A 24,433-nucleotide genomic window follows, 5' to 3' on the forward strand; every position below is an offset into this window, starting at 1 on the left:
CTACGCGTATATTTAATTAAAGAACACGTAAAAGCCTATAACACAGCACAATATTGCACAAAATTGAATGTAAGACCTTTAGGTGGTGCTGTTGATACGCAACCCAGTTAGAGAAGAGGCCATCTGTTTATGTCCTATAAGTTCAACGACATCAGTTAATGTTTATGTTTACAAACCTTTTTTTCTGTCCAGTTATAAATCCACTCAAATGCTTTTTGCAGTGTTTCTATGTTATCTGTAAATTTGTATTATTAATATATATTTTTTAACAGGCCAACTTTAAGAATAACATCCCTGTTGAAAAATACAGCATATGCTGGTTAGGTATGTTTTGGTGCTGGTCCTTTGCTGGTTTATGCTGGTCCTTAGCTTAGGGCCAGCATAAACCAGCATCCTAGCACCAAAACATACCTAAACAGCATATGCTGTTTTTTTCAACAGGGATTAAATGTCAGTGGCAACTGGCCTTAAATGTCATTCTAAATACAAAAACAATACATACTTGAAATTTAGTTAAGAGTAATAAATGCAAAACATGCTCAGTACATAGCATAGCATACAATACATTGCAAAGGCCTAGTATTTTAATATGGGATTGGAATGAAGTTTGGGTTTTAAGTTTTTATTTATTTTATTTTAAGTTTTTTTTTATTTTTTTTATTTGGGTAAAATTGGAAATCGAAAACCTATGGGATTTCAGTCTGAAGATAAAAGCGTACACTAATGTCAATAAATATTTAAGCTCAGTAGCTCACGGTGACTTATTTCCTTGTATGAATCTCCAACCCAGACCAAAACAGATGTTTATTTAGGTTATTTAGGTAAACAAAGGCAGCCTGCACTCTAGGATTTCCGAAATTATAAATGTACAAGGGTTTAATGAAATGCTAATTTACTGTGAGTAAATTAGGAAGGTGCTATTCTCTGCCATGCATGCTTTTTGCTAAAAATTTTCTTTTTTTTTACCATTATTCATGGGATACATTTGCACCAGACATTTACAAAATGTCAATCTACTTTAAATAGAAGGTAGTATCATTTTAAAATGCATTTCATCATTTGACCTGATGCTTTTGGGTGTAAACATTTAAAACGGCTTTTGATGTCCCTCCTCCATCCACCCCTCTATTTTCCTTCCATTGCCTGACTGAGAATGCATTAACCCAGATTCTTCCAAAGGCCAAATGTTGCTTTTAACAGCTACTTAGCATCATGGGAATTAAGAGCAGGATGTTTTATTTACATCAGAGCGCAGCAGAAGTGGAAAATAAGATGAAACCTTGGTAGCCTACGCTGTGTACACCCATTCCCTGAAACTGATGAAAATGGAAAATACAGTACAGGTACATACGAATCTACTTCCCATTCTTACCACTGAATTGTATTGCTTTGCATATCATTTATATTCAGTATAATGGAAGCTGTGCAGTAGAATCTGTGAAAATCAACAAGCACAGGCAACCTTGAATAGCCATCAAAGGCTGAAACGAGGGTGCATTTGTAAATATAACTGCACAGCTAATTAATGCTTTTGGTTCATGTAAAACTGTGAGCTTGATATAGCCAGTAACAGATGGTAAAGGGGCCGGAATCAACCGCGAGTGTGCCAAACATACAGTACACATCGCTTGGCAGTTGTAACTCCACAGGCTGTTTGCAACCCCCTTTAGTCAGTATTACTAGACTAAATGGTTTTCCTCTAAACAGGGAGCCAAAAGGTACCATTCATTTTCAAGATTTTGGTTGTTATGAATAGCTTTAGTCATGCCATGTCCAGGTACAACACTCCATCTGCTGCTACTTTACAATCACAATCATTAAAGCAATAATAAATTTCACTTTTCACGAATCTGGAGAAGAATTACGTTGTTGCTTTTATTTTCTGGCTTATGTAGAAGTGTCTGTGAAAAATATTAGTTTTAGTCATATTGAAGAATTAAAAAAAAATCTCAAAGGAAAAGCTTAGGTTTATGTGGCAACAAATCTTGTCGGTTATGTGTTTTAAGCTGCCAAGAAATAAGTTATTACGGGATAATGAAAGACATTATGGAATACTATGAATACTAAATAGTACTTAAAGTCAATCTCACTCTCTCTCCTTTTCACATTCAATTAGCTACATTCATTACCCTTACAAGGTAAACTACCACAGCAGATTAGCTTATTTTGACATATTTATTCACGACAGTGTCTAGCACAGAATTTTAGTGGCCTATGCAAGACTAAGCATTAAACATATGCAATGTTGCCAAAGCAAATAACAGTAGCTTAATGTACTGTAAATACAGTGCCAGTCCATTCTCATTATGTTGATATTGTGACTAATAAGTAAGGCAAAGGATGAGTTAAAAGTGAGACATTTTTGTATATAGCAGCTTAACCTGATTTCTGGTGTGGATATGTAGGTTATGTGGGTCTCTTTTTTTCTTCTTTTTTTTTATCCAGGTTGCAGACAGACAGATGGTTCTCAGTAAAATGTGAACAGCTACACAGAAAAAAGGGATCAAAATTGTACCTTTAAGGCTACAACAGCTTGCCACTAGAGCAGTATCCTTAAAAGGACATATTTGTACTTTTTTTTTTACCTCGAATAGGTACATAGTAGTACCTTAGAGTGGTAATATGTGCCCTTAAAGGAGTAGTTCACTTTTCGAACAAAAATTGACAGATAATGTACTCACCCTCTTGTCATCCAAGATGTTCGTGTCTTTCTTTCATCAGTCGTAAGGAAATATGTTGTTTTTTTGAGGAAAACATTTCAGGATTTCTCTCCATATAATGGACTATGGTGCCCCCGAGTTTGAACTTCCAAAATGCAGCTTCAAAGGGCTCTAAACCATCACAGCCGAGGAAAAAAGGGTCTTATCTAGCAAAACGAGCGGTTATTTTCTAAAAAAATTTACAATTTATACACTTTTTAACCTCAAATGCTCATCTTGTCTAGCTCCGTGTGTACTCTGTGTAGAGATTAAAAAGTATATAAATTGTAAATGTTTTTAGAAGATAACCGATCGTTTCGGTAGATAAGACCCTTCTTCCTCAGCTGGGATCATTTAGAGCCCTTTGAGGCTGCATTTAAACTGCATTTTGGAAGTGCAAACTCGGGGGCACCATAGAAGTCCATTATATGGAGAGAAATCCTGAAATGTTTTTCTCAAAAAACATAATTTCTTATCGACAGAAGAAAGAAAGACATGAATATCTTGGATGACAAGGGGGTGAGTAAATTATCTGTAAATTTTTGTGGAACGTTAACTACTCCTTTAAGGTACTAATATTTACCTATTTAGGTGCAAAAGATGTCCTTTTAAGGTTACAACATTTTTTTTCCCTGTGTATAGCTACCTTTTAAATGTCATGACTAAAGAAGTGAAGTATATCTACGTAAGCTCTCTACCCAAGAGAAACTCAGGGGTTAATGGAGAGCTGGAGAGCTGTGAGATTAGTTTGTCCAGCCTCTGGAGAGTCTGCGAGAACAGTCCCGTCTGAATGAAGGTTACAGACAGAGCAGGAGGAAGCAAACACATCCTGACTGACAGAGAGCAAACAATCCTAACGCTACGGCTCGGTAAGTGTCATATGACGTTGACTTTCATTCAAAAAACATTGCGTTTTAACCGATAGACACTGGAGAAGGGTTTGTGTGACACGTAGCTTGATGGCAAGATGCCCTATTCGGCGTCTTAGTAGAGTTCCTATGGATACAAGGAGTCTCTATCAAGTTTCACAGCTGAAAAGTTTCAGTGAAAGATGTTTGTAAATAAGAGGTAGGAGTTTATTTAGTCCAGTTATGTTTGAGAGATAACGTCCTGTGCTTTACATTTACTGCGATACTGTTTACTGTGATAGCGGTAGCTGAGCACCTGTCAAAACGTGTCGCTTTAGGCTTTTAACGATTTAACGTTTTAAGGACTGCAGTCGTTCAAACACGTAGTTTCATCAGTAAAGCCTGAGAGGACGTTCAGTCAAATCGCACACTTCATTGTGAGGGCACCCCATCTAACAAAATTACCATGGTAACCTGGTTTTCCGCAAAAATAGCATAGTTATTACAGTTATAAATCGCAATTGATTAGTATGTCTTTCAAAAAGGCTAAGTCTGTTGCTATTTGAACTGCAATTATGCCTGTACTATTCAATTCATTATTCAATGTAGTATTCTTGAAGTAACATTCTAGCGTAATATGATTGCTACATTGATTGATATATAACACTAAAATAAGACAGCAAGTAGCCTACCTCCAATTCTTTGTTGTTTTTTTAGCCTCATTCATTTTACCTCATCTCACAGCAGTTGAAGATACACAATACTTACATGCTTTTATAAAGCAGTGTATCTATTTATTTCTCTTCGTCAGTTAATAAGGTGAAGATGCATCTTATCACCTAAGATTGTTCAAGCATTTTATGGCTTGTGCAGGCAGTTAATGCACACTGTATAGCACTGAAAGTGAATGCAGCAGATGTAAGGAGGTTATTAGCTTTGGTGCTCAGTGTTGCATTGAGACTATAATGTAATATTTGATCTCAAAGCTTGTTTTCAATGCCCTTTATAAGATGATTTTATGCGAGCTATTTTTGTGTTCTGTGCCTTGATTCGAAACATTGGACAGAACACATGCTTTTTACCCAACTTGCTGGGTTGATTTAGTTGAGTACTATTGTTTAAAAAAGATTATTTTGTTGGCTTAAAATATTCTGGAAATTAAAAAATGCACACATGATCATAGAAGCAACAGCAACAATCAAAAGATTAACATTTATTTTCAAGCAAGAAAACCATGGACAAAAATATAAGACAAATTGAATTTATTTGGGTGAATACAGCATAGTGTACAATATTACATTCTTTTTTTTTTTTTTTTTTATCCAAATGCTGGGTTCAGTCTGCTGGTTTTTAATATTTTTACCCAGGTGCTGGGTAGCTTTTCTGCACTGGGTTATTTTTTTAAAGCCAAATACTGGGTCATTTTATTAGGTTATTTGTAATATTTTTACCAGGTTCTTGCTAGTTTTTCTGTAACTAATCTGCTGGGTCATATTTATTAGGTTATTAAATATTGGGTTATTTTTTTTTACCCAAACGTTGGGTTGAGCCTGTCTCTGACGAAACAACCCAGCTGCTGAGCTGTTACAGTCCAAGCGCAGGCTTTTTGCTGCCTCTAACGGAGAAAGCAGTTAACAGCAGTGCTGGTTTGGTGCACATTATAAGCAAAACAAAGGTTTGTTTACATTTTATTTCATTTCTAAAGTCTTTACGGCTTAGATTTCACCGACACACCAGCACGAAAATTAACGGTATTTCGGTGAAAAGTGGCTACAAAGAACAGTTGAATACACTTAAATTAGGATGCTACGTTTAAATGTTTCAATTTTTTTTTTTCTAAAATGCTTGTTAGATTTTTGTCCATGGGTGTTTTTTTTTAATAATAAATGTTCATCTTTTGATTATTGCTGTTGCCTCTATAATTCTGTATGTGATTTTTAATTTCCAGCCCATTTTAAGTCAGCAATATAATAATTTTTAAACAACAGTTGACTTAAATAAAACAACTCAGCATGTTGGGTAAAAACATTTAACCAAACCAGCTGTGTCAAAATAACCCAGCATATGTTCTGTCCCATATTTACCCAGTGCTGGGTTGCCAAATAACCCAAGTTGGGTTGTTTTTAACCCAGCATTCTCTGTAATCACTTTTTACCAAATTAGTGCAAATTCTCATACCGCTGCAACACTGAAATCTGAGCCGGTGATGGGCTGATGTTCGCCAGGGGAAACTACAAACCTCAGACCGCTGCCTTGCATTTCACTCGTATCAGAAAGATGCCGTGACTGACTCCATAACCTGCCCATAAACAAACAGTACTGAGACAGGAGAACATATTTTAACATCGAATTAAATTAAACTCAGTATTATAACAAATGAAATCAGTTTGTTATGCAAGGGAACGACCGCTGTCATCTTGTCCTTGTATGTTGTGTTGCGTAAAATAATATAATTTACAGCACAGTGAAGACTTCAGAAATTAAATTAAATATATACAAACCTTTATTTCGCTGAAGAAGTTCACGACTCTCTCTCGTAGAGGACGCAAAAAACCTGTGCTCTGACTATAACTCAACAGCTTGGTTTTTTTGTTTGAGACAGGCTCAACCCAGCGGTTGGGTAGAAAAAATAACCCAACAGCTTAGTTACAGAAAAACTACCTAGCACCTGGGTAAAAGTTATTGCAAATAACTCAATAAAATGACCCACTGAACTCAGCATTTGGGTTAAAAAAAAAAATCTAGCTCTTTTTAGATTGCAGACAAAATAGCTACCCAGAACCTGGGTAAAATATTAAAAACAACCCAATAAAATGACCCAACAGGCTGAACCCAGCATTTGGGTTAAAAAAATAACTCTGCTTTTTTTAGAGAAAGAAGATATTTGTCTTTCATTTAGCCTCAGAGTTAACCATACCCATTTTTTCATTTTATTTTATAGCTTTAATGTTTTTGATTTCTGCTTATTTATTCACTGCCTAAGCTTCCATAACAATATATATATATAATATATATATATATTGTTTGAAACGTACTGTAGCTAAATCATAACTGAACTCTACAACCCTTAACTAAATATAGAATCCTTGGTACTGCTTCTAACATAATTTGACTAATGCAGTTTGACCCTAGTTCAGGATATCGATGCACTTGCAGTGCTGGCAAAGGAACAGTGCATTGTGCCATACTTACACAGGCTCAGGGAGAAAATCGTTCTCATGAAAGTCAATTTTAAGAGCTTTCTGCATGGAGAGTGTGTGGTCAGCGATTTTCCCCTCATCTCTCAGTGTCTCCATCAAGATTGCTGGACTGATGACACTGTTATCTTCCAATGTAGTCTGACCTTGTTCCTGTTTGTGCCCGCAGTGTTTGGAGGTTTCTCCGGACAACCAGACCTTGGCGAACAGGAGTTTCTGCTTTGAACTGGAGAAGGTGTGAGGAAGAACAGACCTGGAGACCAGCAAACAGCTGTTACTAGGAGAAGGTGAATGTCTTGTGTCAGAAAGAGTGCCATCAACAGACTGTGACACCAAAAAATTGATTATCTACGGCTTCCGCAAATTGTCTGACAAGATCAGCGCTGGCAGATCAGAGTCTTGTTGATATATCCTTTTTGTCACCTTGACGCAATTTTCACCCGATAATACTTCAATAATCATTGCTCAATGTTTTTGTAGATCCTGTCAACATCCACCAGAACATCTCTACCAGAGCAACATCTACCAGAGCAACATCTACGTGAAATGCTAAAATAAACCAGGACTAAGTTTGTGCTTCTCTTTTAATTCTACTAAACACTCTCATCTAAGCTGCCAATACAACTGGAGCAAGGGATCTCCTTTAAGAGTCACTCAGCGCTAACAAGACAGACGCAGAGAGGGAGTAAAAAGAAAAAGGGAAAAGGGAGGGTGGGTGGAGTGCCGGAGAATTGGCGCTCAAGTGTGAGCGAGCGAGAGCACACAGAACACAGCAAGCGAGTGTCTCCTCTAACCATTGGCACTTTGATACATTTCAAAGCCTTGTACCTCGCACTGAAGAATCTGACAGAACGCGGTTAGCATCTGAGACTTGTACTCGAGCAGACGGGCCGAACTAATGGGCTTTTATTTGAGGAGCAACAGTTCAGAAGGACTCGTCTGAGGCAGCTATAATTGACGATGGATTTTTGAGAGACCTGCTGGGTACGAGGGATCCAAATAGCGACTTAAGACCTTACAACAGTCCAGAAAGCCATAAAGGAGAGGGAAATTCACAATGGATGGATTTCCTTGGATTTGCTGGCAGTGCTGATCTGTTTCTCACTTTGTTGGTGCATTTGAGATTCTGAGATTCTGGCTTAAGGAGAAGCGAGGTTGTAAGGAGTTCTGGTACGGGTCAGTTCCACGCTGGACCACATAAAATATCTGCTGGAGGTTTGGAGAGCATGGGGAAATCAAACAGCAAGCTCAAACCTGAGGTGGTGGAGGAGCTAACCAGGAAAACCTACTGTAAGTACTTTCTGACTATAGTTTTAAGAATAAAGATTCCATTTTGGGTTCCACAGAGAACCTTCCATAACACTTCCTAAAAGAACATTTTTTGTTCTCAGTGTGAAGAACTTTTAGTAATCTAAAGAACTGTTTTGTACTATGGAGAAACTTTTGTCCAAATGAATTCAGTGGATGCTACAGGTTCTTCATCGAACCGTAGAAGAACATTTATTTATAAGAATGCATGGTTTTCAATAGTGTTTATTTTTTTCCTTGTTGCTATAATCTCATTGATGTTCTCTCAGCCTTTGAGTAAAAAGGCCATAGTGGCATTTGAGGCCATAGTGGCTATTAAAACTTAATTTTTAATTTATCTGCTGTCCTCATGGGTCCAACACACGCACTAATTAATAGACTAGAAATATGAGCTAGTTTGTTTGAAAACAACATTGTTAAACTGCATTCAAGATCCTGCGGCTCCTACCACATATATTTTATCACAAGAAATCACAATTCTCGTGGCATCGCAAATTGTGATTAGCAGAAGCCTGGAAGTGGGCCTAATCAGCATGTTTTAAAAGCCCTCCAATTGGGAATCGAGCTTTATGAATATGCAAATTGGTCAGTCTTGAGATCTGCAATCAGGCTGGTGGTTGCCCAGAGAGATATCTGAAAGTGGCTTGCTCTCTGCCAGTGAAGCAGATTGGGTTTCCATGGATGCATAGGCTATATATGTAAACACATGGAGCTAGGGCTCGATTCTAAAACTAGTGCAGTGAAATGACAACAATGTTGGAAATACTAAGGACACAGTTCACTCTAGGTGTGCATTTGTTTTACTAAGATTCTAGTTAGTTTGATGTCTCTTCATGTAGCCAACCAGCATGCCATCAAATAGTTAAGTGCATGAAGTGTCCAGCAATCCACACTTTGCTTTTTGGTTAATTAAGTGCACACATTTTTTACATTTTATAGAGTAAGCACATTGGCATAAGAATAAGGATGCACCTACAGTGTAACCTACAATAGAGTTTTAGAATGCTATATAGTTTTTACAAAGATTTGCAGCAAAATTAATTTGTGGGACATTATAAAACTCTATATTAGGTTGCACTGTCTTTACAGACTAAGAACAAATAGCAAAAACCTAACCTGACCACACGTTTATTACAGATGATTTAGGAAGCCTAATATAAAACAGATCTTTTTTTCATCAGACTTATGAAAAGAAGCCAAGACACTGTGAGTAAATAGTGTCGGTGTTAATAAGCAGTGAGCACTGTAAACTAGGCAGTGCTAGTTTGAAGCCATGCAGATATAGAATGGGAAGTGACAGCCAATGGCTTCCTAATGATGGTGTCTGCTGTGTGTTGGGCTTAGTGGTGGGCGCTGCATGGAAAGGCGCTGGGCAGGAAATTGCAGCATGCAGGGAAATGTGCCTCCATGCTGGGATGGACTCCATGGCCCTTTCTTTCTTTCTTTCTTTCTTTCTTTCTTTCTTTCTTTCTTTCTTTCTTTCTTTCTTTCTTTCTTTCTTTCTTTCTTCCTTGTCATTCTGTCTCTCTCTCCCGTTTAATTGCCTCTCTGTGAGCATGGAATGGAATACTGTAATTAAGGCCTTATCAGCTCTGCTTTGCAATGAAGGACATTGCATTTCTCTTTCTATCCATGTATCCCTCTTACCTACCCCTCTCTCTCCTCAGCAGTCGCTTATCTTTAAACCTCCTTTGTTGTTTTTTTTTTTTCTCCTCATCCCCATTTGTAACCTTTATCGGTTTCTCATCCTTTTGTTCTGGCATGTCTTTCAACTCTCTATAAGCTCGAGCCCATAGCTAGAAATTATGTTTTTATTCGGGAAGAAGTCGTCAATTGTGTATTTTTAGATTTGCCTTAGCTGTATTGTCTGGACGTACAGTAAGAAGGGGAAGTAAAGCTGTGGCCTGTAGCTTTGAGGCTTTAAATACATTTGTTATTGCGATGTAGAATGACCAGGAAGGAACAATTTTTTTTATCTAGCTAGATATCTAGCTATCTATCAGTGGTGTCTATTAGTAAAAACTCCCACAGATCATGTTTTCATTCCATTTTATGTCTTATTTGATGTAACAAAGTGGTTATATCTACAGTTGAGGTCAAAAGTTTACATACACCTTGCAGAATCTGTGAAATGTTAATTATTTTACCAAAATAAGAGGGAAATGCATGTTATTTTTTATTTAGTACTGACCTCAATCAGATATTTCACATTAAAGACGTTTACTTATAGTCCACAATAGAAAATAATAGTTGAATTCATAAAAATGACCCTGTTCAAAAGTTTACATACTGTATGCTTGATTTTTTTGTTTAGTAATAGTTGTTCATGTGTCCATTTTTTTTCCTAAACAGTTAAACTGCCCGCTGTTCTTAATAAAATCCTTCAGGTTCCACAAATTCTTTGTTTTTTCATTTTAAGCCCTTTCCAGTAATGACTGTATGATTTTAAGATCCATTTTTTCTCACTGAGGACAAGTGAGGGACTCATATACAACTATTACAGAATTGAATTTCTGTAAAACAGCGGGCAGTTTAACTTTTCAGGACAAACACACAAAAAACACAGTTGTGGTTAATGCAGGCAACAACACAGTATTGAGAATCAAGCGTATGTAAACTTTTGAACGGGGTCATTTTTATAAATTCAATTATTATTTTCTATTCTGTATTGTATGTAAACATCTTTGATGTGAAATATCTTATTCAGGTCAGTACTTAATAAAAAATCACATGCGTTTTGTATGATCTCTCTTATTTTGGTAAAATAATTAATATTTTGCAGATTCTGCAAGGTGTATGTAAACTTTTGACCTCAACTGTAAATGTGGGAGTTGTTTACTTACTTTTTAAAATTAATCTTCCCATTAACACCATTATATTGTTCATTCAGACTGATTCACAAACCCGAAGTATGCACAAACATAAGAGGCGGGATTTATCACATGAACCAATCACAGCTATCTATCTGTCAATCATGTTGTAGTTAATGATTTAGTCATTTTTGTCACTTTCTGATTGTTTTCGAAATGAACAGCTGCCTTCTGTCTTTCTCTCTTCACTGCCATCCCAGATGCAACCGACTGATTCGATCTACAGTTTCAGCCGTTTCATGTCTGTATTTTGCATATGTTTATGGCAATTAAAGGACAGCTTAACTTGTTTTACAGCTGTGGAGGCTTGCTGCTGCAAGTGTTTATTTCTCATGAGTGGGCTACGTGATTGAGTTTTTTTTTTTTTTTTGCGTGGTGAAGAGCAAAGGGAAGCGTGCATGAATACAGACTAGATTTTAATGTAGGCAGAAGATTTTTCGTTCTGCTTGGAAGGCCTTGATCACAAGCTTATCAATCAGAACACTGGTTCGCCTATTCAGTGTGGTGAAACAGATTTTCCATGGCATTTAGCTACAAATATGAGGCACTTCTCTTTTGTCGGGTTATGTAACACTGGCTGATGGCATTTTCATAGCAATCATTATTAGATTATTTGATGGAGGACACATCTCTTGGTATTGATCGAATGTAAGCTACTGTAGCAGCTCTGTGGAGAATTGTAGCCTCAAAGAACCCCAGCACTGGGCATTAGAGGCCTGAATGATTTAATGAGGCAAATTTAAACAAAGGCCTATATCACTGCCAGCTCATATCTCGCTAAAGTGCTACATGTTAGTCTCCAGTGGTGCTTTCTTTGGAGAGATCACTATGCGCTTAGAGCAGTGGAGCAATTGCCCCATTAAAGTTTTGCCCTTTCAGTTAGCAGATTTGCATACAATTGACATTTTAGGTTCCCTTTAGAGTGTTAGTAGCTGTGTGGTCCAAATGAAATATGAGTGTGTGAACTCTTAAAGGACTAATTCACCAGAAAATGAACATTCTGTCATCATTTACTCACCCTCATGCCCTTGCATGACTTTTTTTCTTCTTCTGTTAAACAAAAGACATTTTGAATCATACACCAGTCGCACTTTCCCATGTGAAGTAGTGTGTGCTTGTTATCAGGTTTACTGTATTCATAAGATTTCTGACTGAGTTTGTTCTTAAAGTATTAGTTCACTTCCAGATTAAGAATTTTCTGATAATTTACTTACCCCCAATTCATCCAAGATGTTCATGTCTTTCTTTCTTCATTCGAAAAGAAATTACGTTTTTTGAGGAAAACATTCCAGTTTTTTTCTCTATGTCCAAGATGTTCAGGTCTTTCTTTCTTTCTTCATTTGAAAAGTAATTCAGTTTTTGAGGAAAACATTCCCGATTTCTCCATGTCCAAGATGTTTATGTCTTTCTTTCTTCATTCGAAAATAAATTACGTTTTTTTTTAAGGGAAAACATTCCAGGATTTTTCTCCATGTCCAAGATGTTCATGTCTTCCTTTCTTCATTCGAAAATAAATTAAGGTTTTTGAGGAAAACATTCCAGGATTTTTCTCCATGTTCAAGATGTTCATCTCTTTATTTCTTCATTCGAAAATAAATTATGTTTTTTGAGGAAAACATAGCAGGATTTTTTTCCATGTCCAAGATGTTCATGTCTTTCTTTCTTCATTCGAAAGAAATTAAGTTTTTTGAGGAAAACATACCAGGATTTTTCTCCATGTCCAAGATGTTCATGTCTTTCTTTCTTCATTCGAAAAAGAAATTAAGGTTTTTGAGGAAAACATTCCAGGATTTTTCTCCATGTTCAAGATGTTCATGTCTTTATTTCTTCATTCGAAAAATAAATTATGTTTTTTGAGGAAAACATAACAGGATTTTTTTCAATGTCCAAGATGTTCATGTCTTTCTTTCTTCATTCGAAAGAAATTAAGGTTTTTGAGGAAAACATTCCAGGATTTTTCTCCATGTTCAAGATGTTCATGTCTTTATTTCTTCATTCGAAAAATAAATTATGTTTTTTGAGGAAAACATAACAGGATTTTTTTCAATGTCCAAGATGTTCATGTCTTTCTTTCTTCATTCAAATAGAAATTATGTTTTTTGAGGAAAACATAACAGGATTTTTCTCCATGTCCAAGATGTTCATGTCTTTCTTTCTTCATTCGAAAGAAATTAAGTTTTTTGAGGAAAACATACCAGGATTTTTCTCCATGTCCAAGATGTTCATGTCTTTCTATCTTCATTCGAAAAAGAAATTAAGGTTTTTGAGGAAAACATTCCAGGATTTTTCTCCATGTTCAAGATGTTCATGTCTTTCTTTCTTTGTTCGAAAAGAAATTAAGGTTTTTGAGCCTAATGGGTTGAAAGCTTCAAAGGGCTCTAAACAATCTCAGCTGGGAAATAAGGGTCTTATCTAGTGAAACGATCGGTCATTTTCTAAAAAATTTTTTTTACATTTATATACTTTTTAACCACAAATGCTCGTCTTGCATCTTTATGCACAGCGTAATAAGTCGCATATGCTGGAAAAGTCACGCATGGTTAGTTCTTTGTCTGTGTTCGGTTCAAACATTTTCTCTTAAATCAACCAACATTGTTGTAAGGGGTGTTTGACTTTCTTTGCATGTTCGCTTTATAAACACTGGGTCGGTACTTCTGCCTACATCACGTGTGCAATTATGTAATGCGTGAGGTCAAGCTAGAGCAAGACGAGCAGTTGTGGTTAAAAAGTATTTAAATTTGAATTTTTTTTAGAAAATGGCTGATCGTTTTGGAAGATAAGACCCTTATTCCTTGGCTGGGATCATGTAGAGGCCTTTAAAGCTGCATTGAAACTGCGATTTGGACCTTCAACCCATTAGGCACCACTGAAGTCTACTATATGGAGAAAAATCCTGGAATGTTTTCCTCAAAAACCACAATTTCTTTCCGACTGAAGAAGGAAAGACATGAACATCTTGGATGACATAGGGGTCATAAAATTAAATTATCAGGATTTTTTTTATTCTGTTTTTATTCTGGAACTGAACTAATCATTTAACAGTCCTCCTTCCTCATTCCCTTTCATCATATTGAAAGAGTGGCAGTAAATCAGTAAATCACACAGATTTGCCAAAAGTACTTCCATTGTTTGGGTGAGCTGTTCCTTTAATTGCTCACAGTCATTGTGCTGTGACTGTATGTCTGAAGGGGCCAGTCATTTCCTTTCCGTCACGCTTTTCTAAATCTCTTTTTCCAAAGCTTGCAATGCAAACTCTTTGTTTACCACTATTAGAGCAGTCCACCTCAACAATGATTTCCTGTGACTTTGCAAGGAGGCATCTGAAAAGATCTTGCTACTGTATGGTTTCCAAGTGATTAGGGGTCTTAGTACAAAGAGTGCTTGGCTGCAGAGTCATTCACAGAGTCATTCATAGAATAAGAAGGAGGATTGTTTGAGTCATTTTGGTATAAAACAAAAAGCCAGCATGAATTCACACAATTACCTCTCAGCAGACCATTTAGAAAATGTACAATGTATTAGACATACAAATGTTAAATAAGAATACCTGAAAAATGTGGACTTCTCCGGCAGAATACAAAGGTAGGAAGCATCAAGGCATGTTGGAGTACGATGTTTGCATAACATCCTACAAAGATGCCTCCATCTGGTCGATTTTTCTGAGGGCAGCATAGATTCATCATTTGTTGCCTACGGCAGTCCCAGCAGGATTTCACCAAGCTTATTTCTAATCATGGCTGCCCAAAATTATGGAGTTGGCTGTGGGTTTTCTAAAAAATTACACATTTTTTTGTGTTTTGTGTTGTTTTGCAACAAAAACTCATGAATAATCTTTATGTAATTATGGAAATAAGTTTAGTTTGTTACTTTCATACAAAAACATATCTGAGTTGGGCAACAAGGCCCAAATATTGACTGATGACATAAGGTCTTGGCTCTGTGGCTGCTTGAATTGGCCAAGGACTGGATAGGAAGATGCCTTCTGAATAACATATAAAGTGACTAACAGTTGGTTATTTCAACAGCCATTAGATGCTTCTGGTACATGTCTCTCAACTTGTTAGTTCCCACAAGTAACAAACTTGTTAGTTCCCCCTCACTGTACAAACAGCCATATTTCACTGTTGATAATTATCAACAAATGATGAATTCTCTAACCAAACATGACAGAAGTAGTAGATGTATTGATGTATTGTAGACTGGATGAAGGTAGACACTAGACAAGTAAATAAAGTGATCTAAAAACAATACTAAAACTTTGGGCTGTGGTCTCAGTGTAAGTACTTTAATATTTACCTTCATTTGTCACCTATATATGCCATTTTCAGTTTTTAGTTGCTCATCTAAAAGCATAGAAGCACTCTAGGCTCCTGGAAATCCGGTAGAAGTCATCTAGTCGGATTTAGAACTAAGCTCTGTTCTGTACTTCACATTTTAGCCAATATTAAGTCATCCAATTGTTCTTTGCATACAGAATTTACATATTGTTCACAGTATACATATTATGCTAAGAGCATGATTCTTGAATAACCAAGAAGGATTCATAACTTTGCCTTTTTTTTCCATATGCAAGGTGTCTAAGTCTCTTTACTTTGTCTCTCTTAATCTCTCTCTCTCTCTTTCTCTCTTCATCTTTTCCTCACAAATGGAGCACAACATTCCCAAAGGAGGTTTTAGTGAGACAGGATGAAGGTAGACACTAGACAGACATTGCCCACTCAAATCCTCAAAAGCTTTTCCTGCTTCGGTGATAGATTTAAGCCCCTCACTGTACAAACAGCCATATTTCACTGTTGATAATTATCAACAAATGATGAATTTTCTAACCAACTAGTCAAACATGACAGAAGTAGTAGATGTATTGTTATTTACATAGATTTCCAGGTACAGCAGATCTATACTGAACCCATGCTGTGCTGTGTTTGACATCCTGCATCTGGGTATGTGTATTGGGTCATTGTGTTGGTTACGTTTTCGGTCATTGTTTTCAGGCTTCTAGGTTACTGCTGTTTCCCAGCAACAACATAGCTGTGCTATCCCAGCATTAGGGTTGTGTGGGTACAGATTCATGTAGCCTTCTGCTTACAATGCTTTACCTAGTATGACATCTGTTGCATGAGAGAACATGTATTTTTTTGACAAATAAAAGCTAAATCCTTGCTCCGTTTATGAGGTTGCTCACGTCTGTACCCAATCAGTCAAATAAACTTGCCTGTTGTATAGCAGCGGGATGCCCAGGGAGAACAGGAAGCCACACTAGGTGGATTATGCAAATTGAAAACAGAAATTATTTTTAGTTTGTTAAAGCTTGTAAGAAACTTTAATGAAGGAAAAAATGGATAAATAAGAGCTACATTGTGTTTTGTGTATATTCTAGGCCTGTCGATTTAATATGTGACTCTGGACAAAACCAGTAGCATGGGTGTATTTGTAGCCATAGCCAAAAATACATTGTATGGGTCAAAATTATAGTTTTTTTTATGCCAAAAATCAGGATATTAAGTGAAGATCATGTTCCATGAAGATATTTTGTAAATTTCCTACCATAAATACATGAAAACTTAATTTTCAATTAGTAAGATGCATTGCTAAGAACTGCATTTGGACAACTTTAATGGCAATTTTCTCAATATTTAGATTTTTTTTTTGCACCCTTAGACAGGGTTGCCAGGTTTTCACATAAAAATCAACCCAATTGCTACTGAAAAATTAGCCCAAAACTAGCCCAAATGCGTTTCGAACGATAAAAATCATAAAATACACGTTTTTGTCGGGGTTCTCCTGGTAAATTCGTATTTCATGGGCTAAATATGATATTATTGGCGTTGCTTCAACCCGCGGACATCAAAAACAGTGTTAAAGTAGCCGAATTCCACAGAAAAACCACAGATTTTCAAATAGTTCTATCTCGGCCAAATATTGGAGAATTGTCCTATCCCAACAAACCATAAATCAATGGAAAGCTTTCAGATGATATAAAATATGTATGTATACTGTATAAATAACTGATCCTTATGACTGGTTTTGTAGTCCAGGGTCACATATGTGAATTTAGTAGATTCATTAGTAGCCAAGCGCCAAGCTAGCTATTGTATCCGTTTTTTTCTTCATCATCTTCTGCACCAGAAGTCTATGACAGCCCATAAAACCGCTTGCGGGAAAGTTATGAAATTTGGAACACAGATAGAGGGCAGTCTCAATATTAACCATAGCAAATTTGGATTCTCCATCTTCAACTCTCTAGCGCCACCAATCGGTCAAATTTGCACTCAAATGTATATTGCAAATTACTTTTAAACTGTAAGGTCTAGAAGCAAAATTTTTCTGATTCCTTAGCTCATGGTAAGTTGAATGCAAAATTTATATTTTGGTCAAATTACAGGTCAAAATTTTGAATTTTGGATTTTGCAAAAAATACATTTTTAAAAAACAACTCATCCTAGACAGTTTGTCCGATTTTTACCAAAATTGGCTCAGATCATCTTCAGACAATGCTGGGTAAAATTCATCAAAAGATTTCTGATAGCCCAAACTGTTCTTGTAAAGCGTGTTAACGAATTTGACGCATTTCACGCAAAAATGAACATGAGGCTATATCTTTGCAACGCTTTAGAAGATTCTGACCAAACTTGGTACGTGTTATACCAAGCATAGTCTCAGCCTCAGACGTCACACCCACGGAACGTTGGCTAAACGTCTGATGCATGTGGTACACTTAACTGGAAACACTTCAGGAATGTCGAAGTTGTCATCTGATTAGTTGAATTTGACCGGATTTCCGGGAGACGCGAGTGTCGCGTTTGCTTTCGGTCCGCCGGGAAACAAAGCGCAGACTGATTTACTCGGCGTTTTGCTAAAAGGTGCTTATGCAGACGCGATTGTTGTTACACACTTTTGCGACGTTCGCGAACAAATTACTGACTTACTGCTTGTTCTCCCTCTTCTTATTTAACTGGTTATTTCAATGACTGACTTGTTGCACGCCAGTCTGTTGTTGAGGCATTTCCATGCACCGAAACGTGATGCTGAACGAAACGAACTGTGATTGGTTGTTTGACATGTCGGTCAAACGGCCTTATGGGCGGGCCTTGGCCAATTAAAGCTGCCATGAATTCCAGACCTTCAGCCGTCAGTCTGAAGGTCTGGCTACGCGAGACTATACCAAGCATGACCTAAATGCACATGAGTAGTTTTGCTACCTACTGGTCAAAAGATATAAGAAACTGACATTTTTATTTAGAATTTCTGAACAGAGGACAGTCTCATCATTAACCACAGCAAATTTGGAGTCTCTAACTCAAACTCTTTAGTGCCACCAACAGCCCAAATTTGCAAATTTCTGTTTCTGCTAATAACTTTGGAATCATAAGGTAAAACCAAAATTCTTTTTTTCCTCCGGTTCCTTGGCTCATACGGAAAGTGTAAATTTCCACCTTTTTTGCATCTGGTCCATTGCGTCTAACTGTTTTTAGCTGTACAAAACAGCTTGTTTTACTGCTTGATATTGCAAATTGGTGTGTTTTACCATATTATTTTAATGTTTTATCTTAATTATGAACACACTGGTTTCGTAGTGCAAACAGTTTTACCATTTACTGCACGTAGTTATTCTTCTCACTATTTTCCTATAGAAGATAATAAACCGGAAGTCTCACCAATAGGCTTACTTCTGCATTGAAGAATATGGCGGATAGGTAAAGATTTTTCTCAGTTTTGAATTTGTCCTAGTTGGTTTGTCCAGTTTTCACTGAAATTGGCTCAGATCATCTTCAGAGCATTCTGGCAAAAGATTATCAAAAGTTTTTCGATATGCCAAACCGTTTTCGTAAGGCGTGTTAACACATTTGACCAAGTTTGCGCAAAAATGGACATGAGGCTATATCTAGGCAACACTTTAGTGAATTTTGATCAAACTTGGTATGTGTTATAATATGCATGACCTGAGGCCACACACTGTAAAAAGTTTTCACCAGTTTCAACTTCAAAACCCAAGTTTAGCAGCTGCATTAAACTTTTAAGTTAAATCAACTTAAAAGTACAAGTAATTTTAACAAATTTTATTGTCGTGAGTTGAAATGAATAGTAGTTTTAAGTTGATTTAACTTAAAATTTTAAGGCAGCTGCTGAATTTACGTTTTTAAGTTGAAACTGGTAAAAAAAATTTACAGTGCATGAGTAGTGTTTTTTTATATGATCTGCATATAATAATTGATTTGATTAATTAACCAGCATATCATACTTGATTAGATAACATTTCTAATAAATTGATTTCCTTAGTATATCAAATTAGATACTGTATCTATATATTTTTTCATTTAAAACGGCAAGACTGCAGTTTTCCATCTTTACCCATATAAATCTCAAGTTGTTATCCTCATAGGACTGGATGCTCAGCCATGCACTTCAGGTTTGTTAGAGGAGAGACTCTTGAGGTTTAATTGTGAAAGCTGCCTCTCAGAATGCAGAGATGAGAGTAATGTGATATGATGTCAAGGGATTTGTTGTTTAGCATTTGTAAATCACAGGACTGCGTACTTCATCAAATGCTGTTGACCAACAAACCACAGCCTACTCATAATTTTCTGGCTCTCATTTCTGTGCTTGTATTCTTTAATGTTAGCCCTGGCTTGTCATTTCTTACGAAGTAAACCCATGTAGTTCCAGAGTGTCTAATAAGCCTTCTGCAAATTGCTTATGATAGATGTGTTAGCTAAGTGTTACATTAATGTCGATGACTTATAAATGAGACTATAAAAAGTGTTTTTATTGTGCATTTTAGAAAGAGACAAGCCGAATTATGAGGCAATCAGAGTGTAATGATAATGCAACACAGGCTGCCAGACACATTTATATTTTGTATTTTATTTCCTTTTTAATGCAATAATTTATTCATCATGTTCTCTCCTATTTCCCCCTACAGTTACAGAGAAAGAAGTTCAGCAATGGTAAGTTATTCTATCAATCAATCAATCAAATCTGTCTGTTTGTCTGTCTCTCTGTTTATCGTTCTGTCTATATTGTTGTATCTATTTTTCTGTCTAGTTCTACACATACTCCTCTGCTCTGTTTATCCTCCTCCTCTCATCCCTCTGTTGTCTGTTTTGGCACAGTGGGTACATCATGTTTTTATACCTCCATCTGTTTTGGCCACTCAACACAGCATCATTGTACATTTTCTCATCATTTTGTAGTTGTGCTTCCCAGGGGAAAAATCTACAATGTCTACCCTTGAAACACACTCAGTAATATCACAGTCCATCTCTATATTCACGTGCCTAAATGTCAGCAAGCAGGAGTGTGTAGTTTGGCACACCTCACTTACCGTCAGTCTGTCACAGAGTTGAAGCGTTGGCGCCTTAGCTGGCATGCCCAAGGTCAGTCCAGTACTGGCACTGTTTGTCCCTGGGTGTTTGCCAGGCTAAATTGTTGACTCATTTCTGCCACTGCTGGTAGACATAAAACCAGTGAGGAATGACGTGGATGTGAGGCTGCAGTGGGACGTGAGCTAGGTGCATTTTGAATTCACTCCACCTGTCAGAGTCCTCTATCATTGCTTATTCAGTACCGATCATCTCTTCGAGGGTCCTTCCTGAGAATGAATGATGTAACTAAAGTGACACAGAGATTCAGGTGCAAAAAGCTGCATTTTTATGGTTTTAGCCACAGTACTTTTGTGATGCACAAATGTCAAAAGTCTATGTGCGTTTAAAAGGAACAAAACATAGTTTTACTATGCAATTTATATACAGTAGTTTGGGGTCAAAGTACCAAGTCTCCATTTATTTAATCAAACTTATTGAAATATTGTGGAATATTATTAGAATTTATTAGAAAATGTATTTTCTATTGTAATATATTTTAAAATGCAATTTATTCCTGTGATGGCAAAGCTGAATTTCAGCAGCCATTATTTTAGTCTTCAGTGTCAAATGATCTTTCAGAAATCATTTTAATATGTTGATTTGGTGCTTAAGAAACATATCTTCTTATTATAAATATTGAGAAGAGTTGTGGAAACAGTGTTTCCTTTTTTGGAAATAGATACCTTCTGCAACATTTAAATGTGTTTACTGTTATTTTTGATCAATTAAATGCCTATTTGCTGAATAAAAGTATTCATTTCTTTAAAAAATGTACTTAACCCAAATCTTTAAACGGTAGTTTAAAGCAAATAGGTTATATACAGTGCTCTCCATTAATATTGGCACCCTTGGTAAATATAAGAAAAGGTGGCTGTGAAAATAAATCTGCATTGTTTATCTTTTTGATATTTTGTTAAAAAAAATCACAAAATTCTAATCTATTATTAAAGTAAAACAATGAAAAGTGGGGGAAAAATCTCATTATGGAAAAAAATGTTTTTCTGTTCAGTTCAAGTTGGCCACAATTATTGGCACCCAATTATTGCAACGTCCTTTTCCCAAGATAACAGCTCTGAGTTTTCTCCTATAATACCTGATGAGTTTGAAGAACACCTGACATGAGATTAGAGACCATTCCTTCATACAGAATCTTTCCAGATCCTTCAGATTTCCAACTCCGTGTTGGTGCTTCTTCTCTACAGTTTACCCGATTGATTTTCTATAGAGTTCTGGTCAGGGACCTGGGATGACCTTCATTATGTGCTCAGTGACACATTTTTGTGTTGATTTTGATGTTTGTTTTAAATCACTGTCCTGATGGAAGATCTAAACATGGCCCATTGTAAGATTTCTAACAGAGGCAGTCAGGTTTAGCTTTTTTTAGCTTTTGATTTTTGATAGAATCCGTGATGCCATGTGGACCTTTGGCAGAAAAACAGGCCCACAACATTAAAGATCCAGCAGTATATTTAACTGTGGGCATGGGACACTTTTTATCCCTGTTTGCTCCAAACTCATTTGGTGGGTTTGCTGCCAAAAAGCTCCTTTTTTAGGGTGCTTTCACACCTGTAGATCGATTGTTTTGTTTTGAAACAGGCATTACAATTATTACTAGAGATGCACCGGAATTCAAATGCTTGGCCAACTGAACAAAATGAAACACTGGGCCCAAGGCCAATTACCATATACGTTTTTTCGTTGTTTTTTCACCATTGCATAACTAAATAGCAAAAATGTGCTTTTTACAGTTTTGTCTTGCTTCAAAAAAGAAAAAAAAAATCAATTACAAAACAACAATTAAAAAATATTTGTAACATTCTAGTAAACATTATAGCCTTCCAACAAAGCACAATTTAACTTAAAATTAAGTTAATAAGTTAGTAAAATAATATACTTTGGCCATTTTTAGACCCCCTTCTAAAATCAGGCATGTGTTTTTTTAATGTACAAATACATGCAACTTTGCTGAGCAGAAGAGATTTCTTTTGAAACATTAGAAAATATTACAGATCCCAATTTGAACACTATGTGTGAATGTTATAATAAATGTGTTAATGGAGCTGTTGTAATTATTGTTATCATTATTTGTGTATTACTTTTTTATTTTATTTTACAGAACAACAGTAAAATTACAATACTAACATATATGAATGTCGACTATTTTGGCGGATCCGAGCACGATTGCTGTGTTCACATTTGCCCAAACGAACCGAGCTAAGGGGGGAAACGTGCCAGGTTCCGAAACAAAGTGCCAGGTGTGAAAACACCCTTAGTTTCATCTGATCATAGAAGCCAGTCCCACAAGTTCCAGTCGTGACAACTGAATGTGCTGGAGTTTGTTTTTGGATGAGTGAGTTGGATTTTTTCGTGAAACCCTCCTGAACAACATGTGGTGATGTAGGGGATGTTTGATATTTTTTTAGGCTTTCTGACCCCAAGACTTAACTAATCTCTGCAATTCTCCAGATATGCTTTGGCCACTCAAACTCTCCTCCTCACCATGAATTAGGACAGTATAGACACATGCCATCTTCAAGGCAGTTTTGTAACATCTTTAGTTGATTTGAACTTCTTAATTTTTGCCCTGATGGTGGAAATGGGAATGTTCAGTGCTTTAGCTATTTTCTTACAGCCACTTTCTATTTTGTGAAGCTCTGTAATCTTGTTCTGCACATCGGAACTATATTCTTTGGTTTTGCTCCTTGTGATGGATGATTAAGGGAATTTGGCCTTTGTGTTCCTCATATTTGCAATCCTGTGGAACAGGAAGTTATTGTTGGACAATTTTATGCTTTTAGAATATACTTCAGAGATATTTTATGCATAAGAACTTCTAGGGATGCCAATAATTGTGCTCAACATGCATTGGAGAAACCATTTATTTCATAATGTTTCCCCCCACTTTCAATTGCTTTTGTTTTTGAATGAAAAATTAATTTTCACAAGTTTATTGACAGAAATGGTGTTTACGTCCAAGAGCTGCATAAAGCCAGTTAATTACAGCGAAACTGGCGGTTCTTGTTATTTTCCTTATTCATCAGATGGTCAGTGAACTAACTGTGATGACAAATCTGAGGCTGAGAGTAACATTCATATCTTTTTTTGTGTGATTGTGTTTTTAATCTTTGTTATTCAATCTCAAAGCTGAAATGTAATGAAACTGACATGAACATCTTCCTCACTGATCTCAAACTGAGTTACAGAAGTATTACATTAGCCTGACAGAATTGCATTCTACAGCATTCATTGTCCTCTTATCCTAGACCTAGACATTCTGTCGCTGATAATACAGAAATGAAATCCAGAGCATTGACCAGGAGTTCCACTCAGTATATGCATAATATAAATTACCGTTTTTATATGCGCTCATGGGCATTGATCAGCCAACTACTTTGCATTGCGGTTAACCAGCGCGGAGGCAGAATTAAAGGCTGTGCATAGGTTAACCAACAGCCCCAGGAACAGCAATTAAACATCTGAGCGATTCATTTTGTCATTTGTCTTTGCCTGCAGGAGCTAATGGACTCGTGTGCTGGACATCATAATGAAAGTCTGTATTTGAATATACTGCAATTTACTGAAGTGCCGTTTAATGGAGGGCACAGCTGAAGTGCCATAAGGTGGCAAAGCTTTTGTCAGCAGTCTTGCTAAACAAAAAGTCACATTTTAAGGCACGTTTCATTCATCTTCCCCTCCTGTGAAATGTTAAAATCTGCAAGTGGATAATTGAGTAAATTAGTTGAACTTGATAACCCATTTAGTTTAATTTGTGAACAAATCATTCAAATGATTCATTCAAAAGAGTCAACTCACTTCAATATTCTTCCGTTTTACTCAGATGTACAGAAGATTTGTCTCTGCTTCTACTTAATTGCAAATCTAAAATGTGATAGTTTGATATCACTGATTCTGAATATCCTACTTAGGTAAAACATTAACCGTGCAACACCACAAACAAGCACCTAACTACAACAATATTACGCTGTCATCATATAAAGCACTGATTGAATCACTGCCTTCAGGAACTGCCAGTGAAAACAAAAGCATTGAGATTCCTTTAACGTTTCCCCTTCCATTAATAACAAGAGAGGTTCAGAAGTGATGACGGTCAAATGAGCTGCCACCAGTGCAGCTGTGTGAGGAATGACA

General features: G+C 36.5%; 1 protein-coding gene across 1 annotated transcript in view; it reads left to right on the forward strand.

Annotated features, from left to right (window-relative positions):
* The first annotated feature begins 3,460 nt into the window (after positions 1 to 3,460).
* ncs1b (neuronal calcium sensor 1b) overlaps positions 3,461 to 24,433 on the forward strand; it is a 47,799-nt gene continuing 26,826 nt past the window's right edge. Inside the window, exons 1-4 of the mRNA XM_073836080.1 lie at positions 3,461 to 3,568; positions 6,914 to 7,031; positions 7,225 to 8,034; positions 19,843 to 19,867. Of these exons, the coding sequence (XP_073692181.1) occupies positions 7,971 to 8,034; positions 19,843 to 19,867 (89 nt within the window). The 5' untranslated portion in view covers positions 3,461 to 3,568; positions 6,914 to 7,031; positions 7,225 to 7,970. The remainder of the gene's footprint in view (positions 3,569 to 6,913; positions 7,032 to 7,224; positions 8,035 to 19,842; positions 19,868 to 24,433) is intronic.

Source organism: Garra rufa, chromosome 3 (assembly GCF_049309525.1).
Source record: "Garra rufa chromosome 3, GarRuf1.0, whole genome shotgun sequence".
NCBI classification, from domain to species: domain Eukaryota; kingdom Metazoa; phylum Chordata; class Actinopteri; order Cypriniformes; family Cyprinidae; genus Garra; species Garra rufa.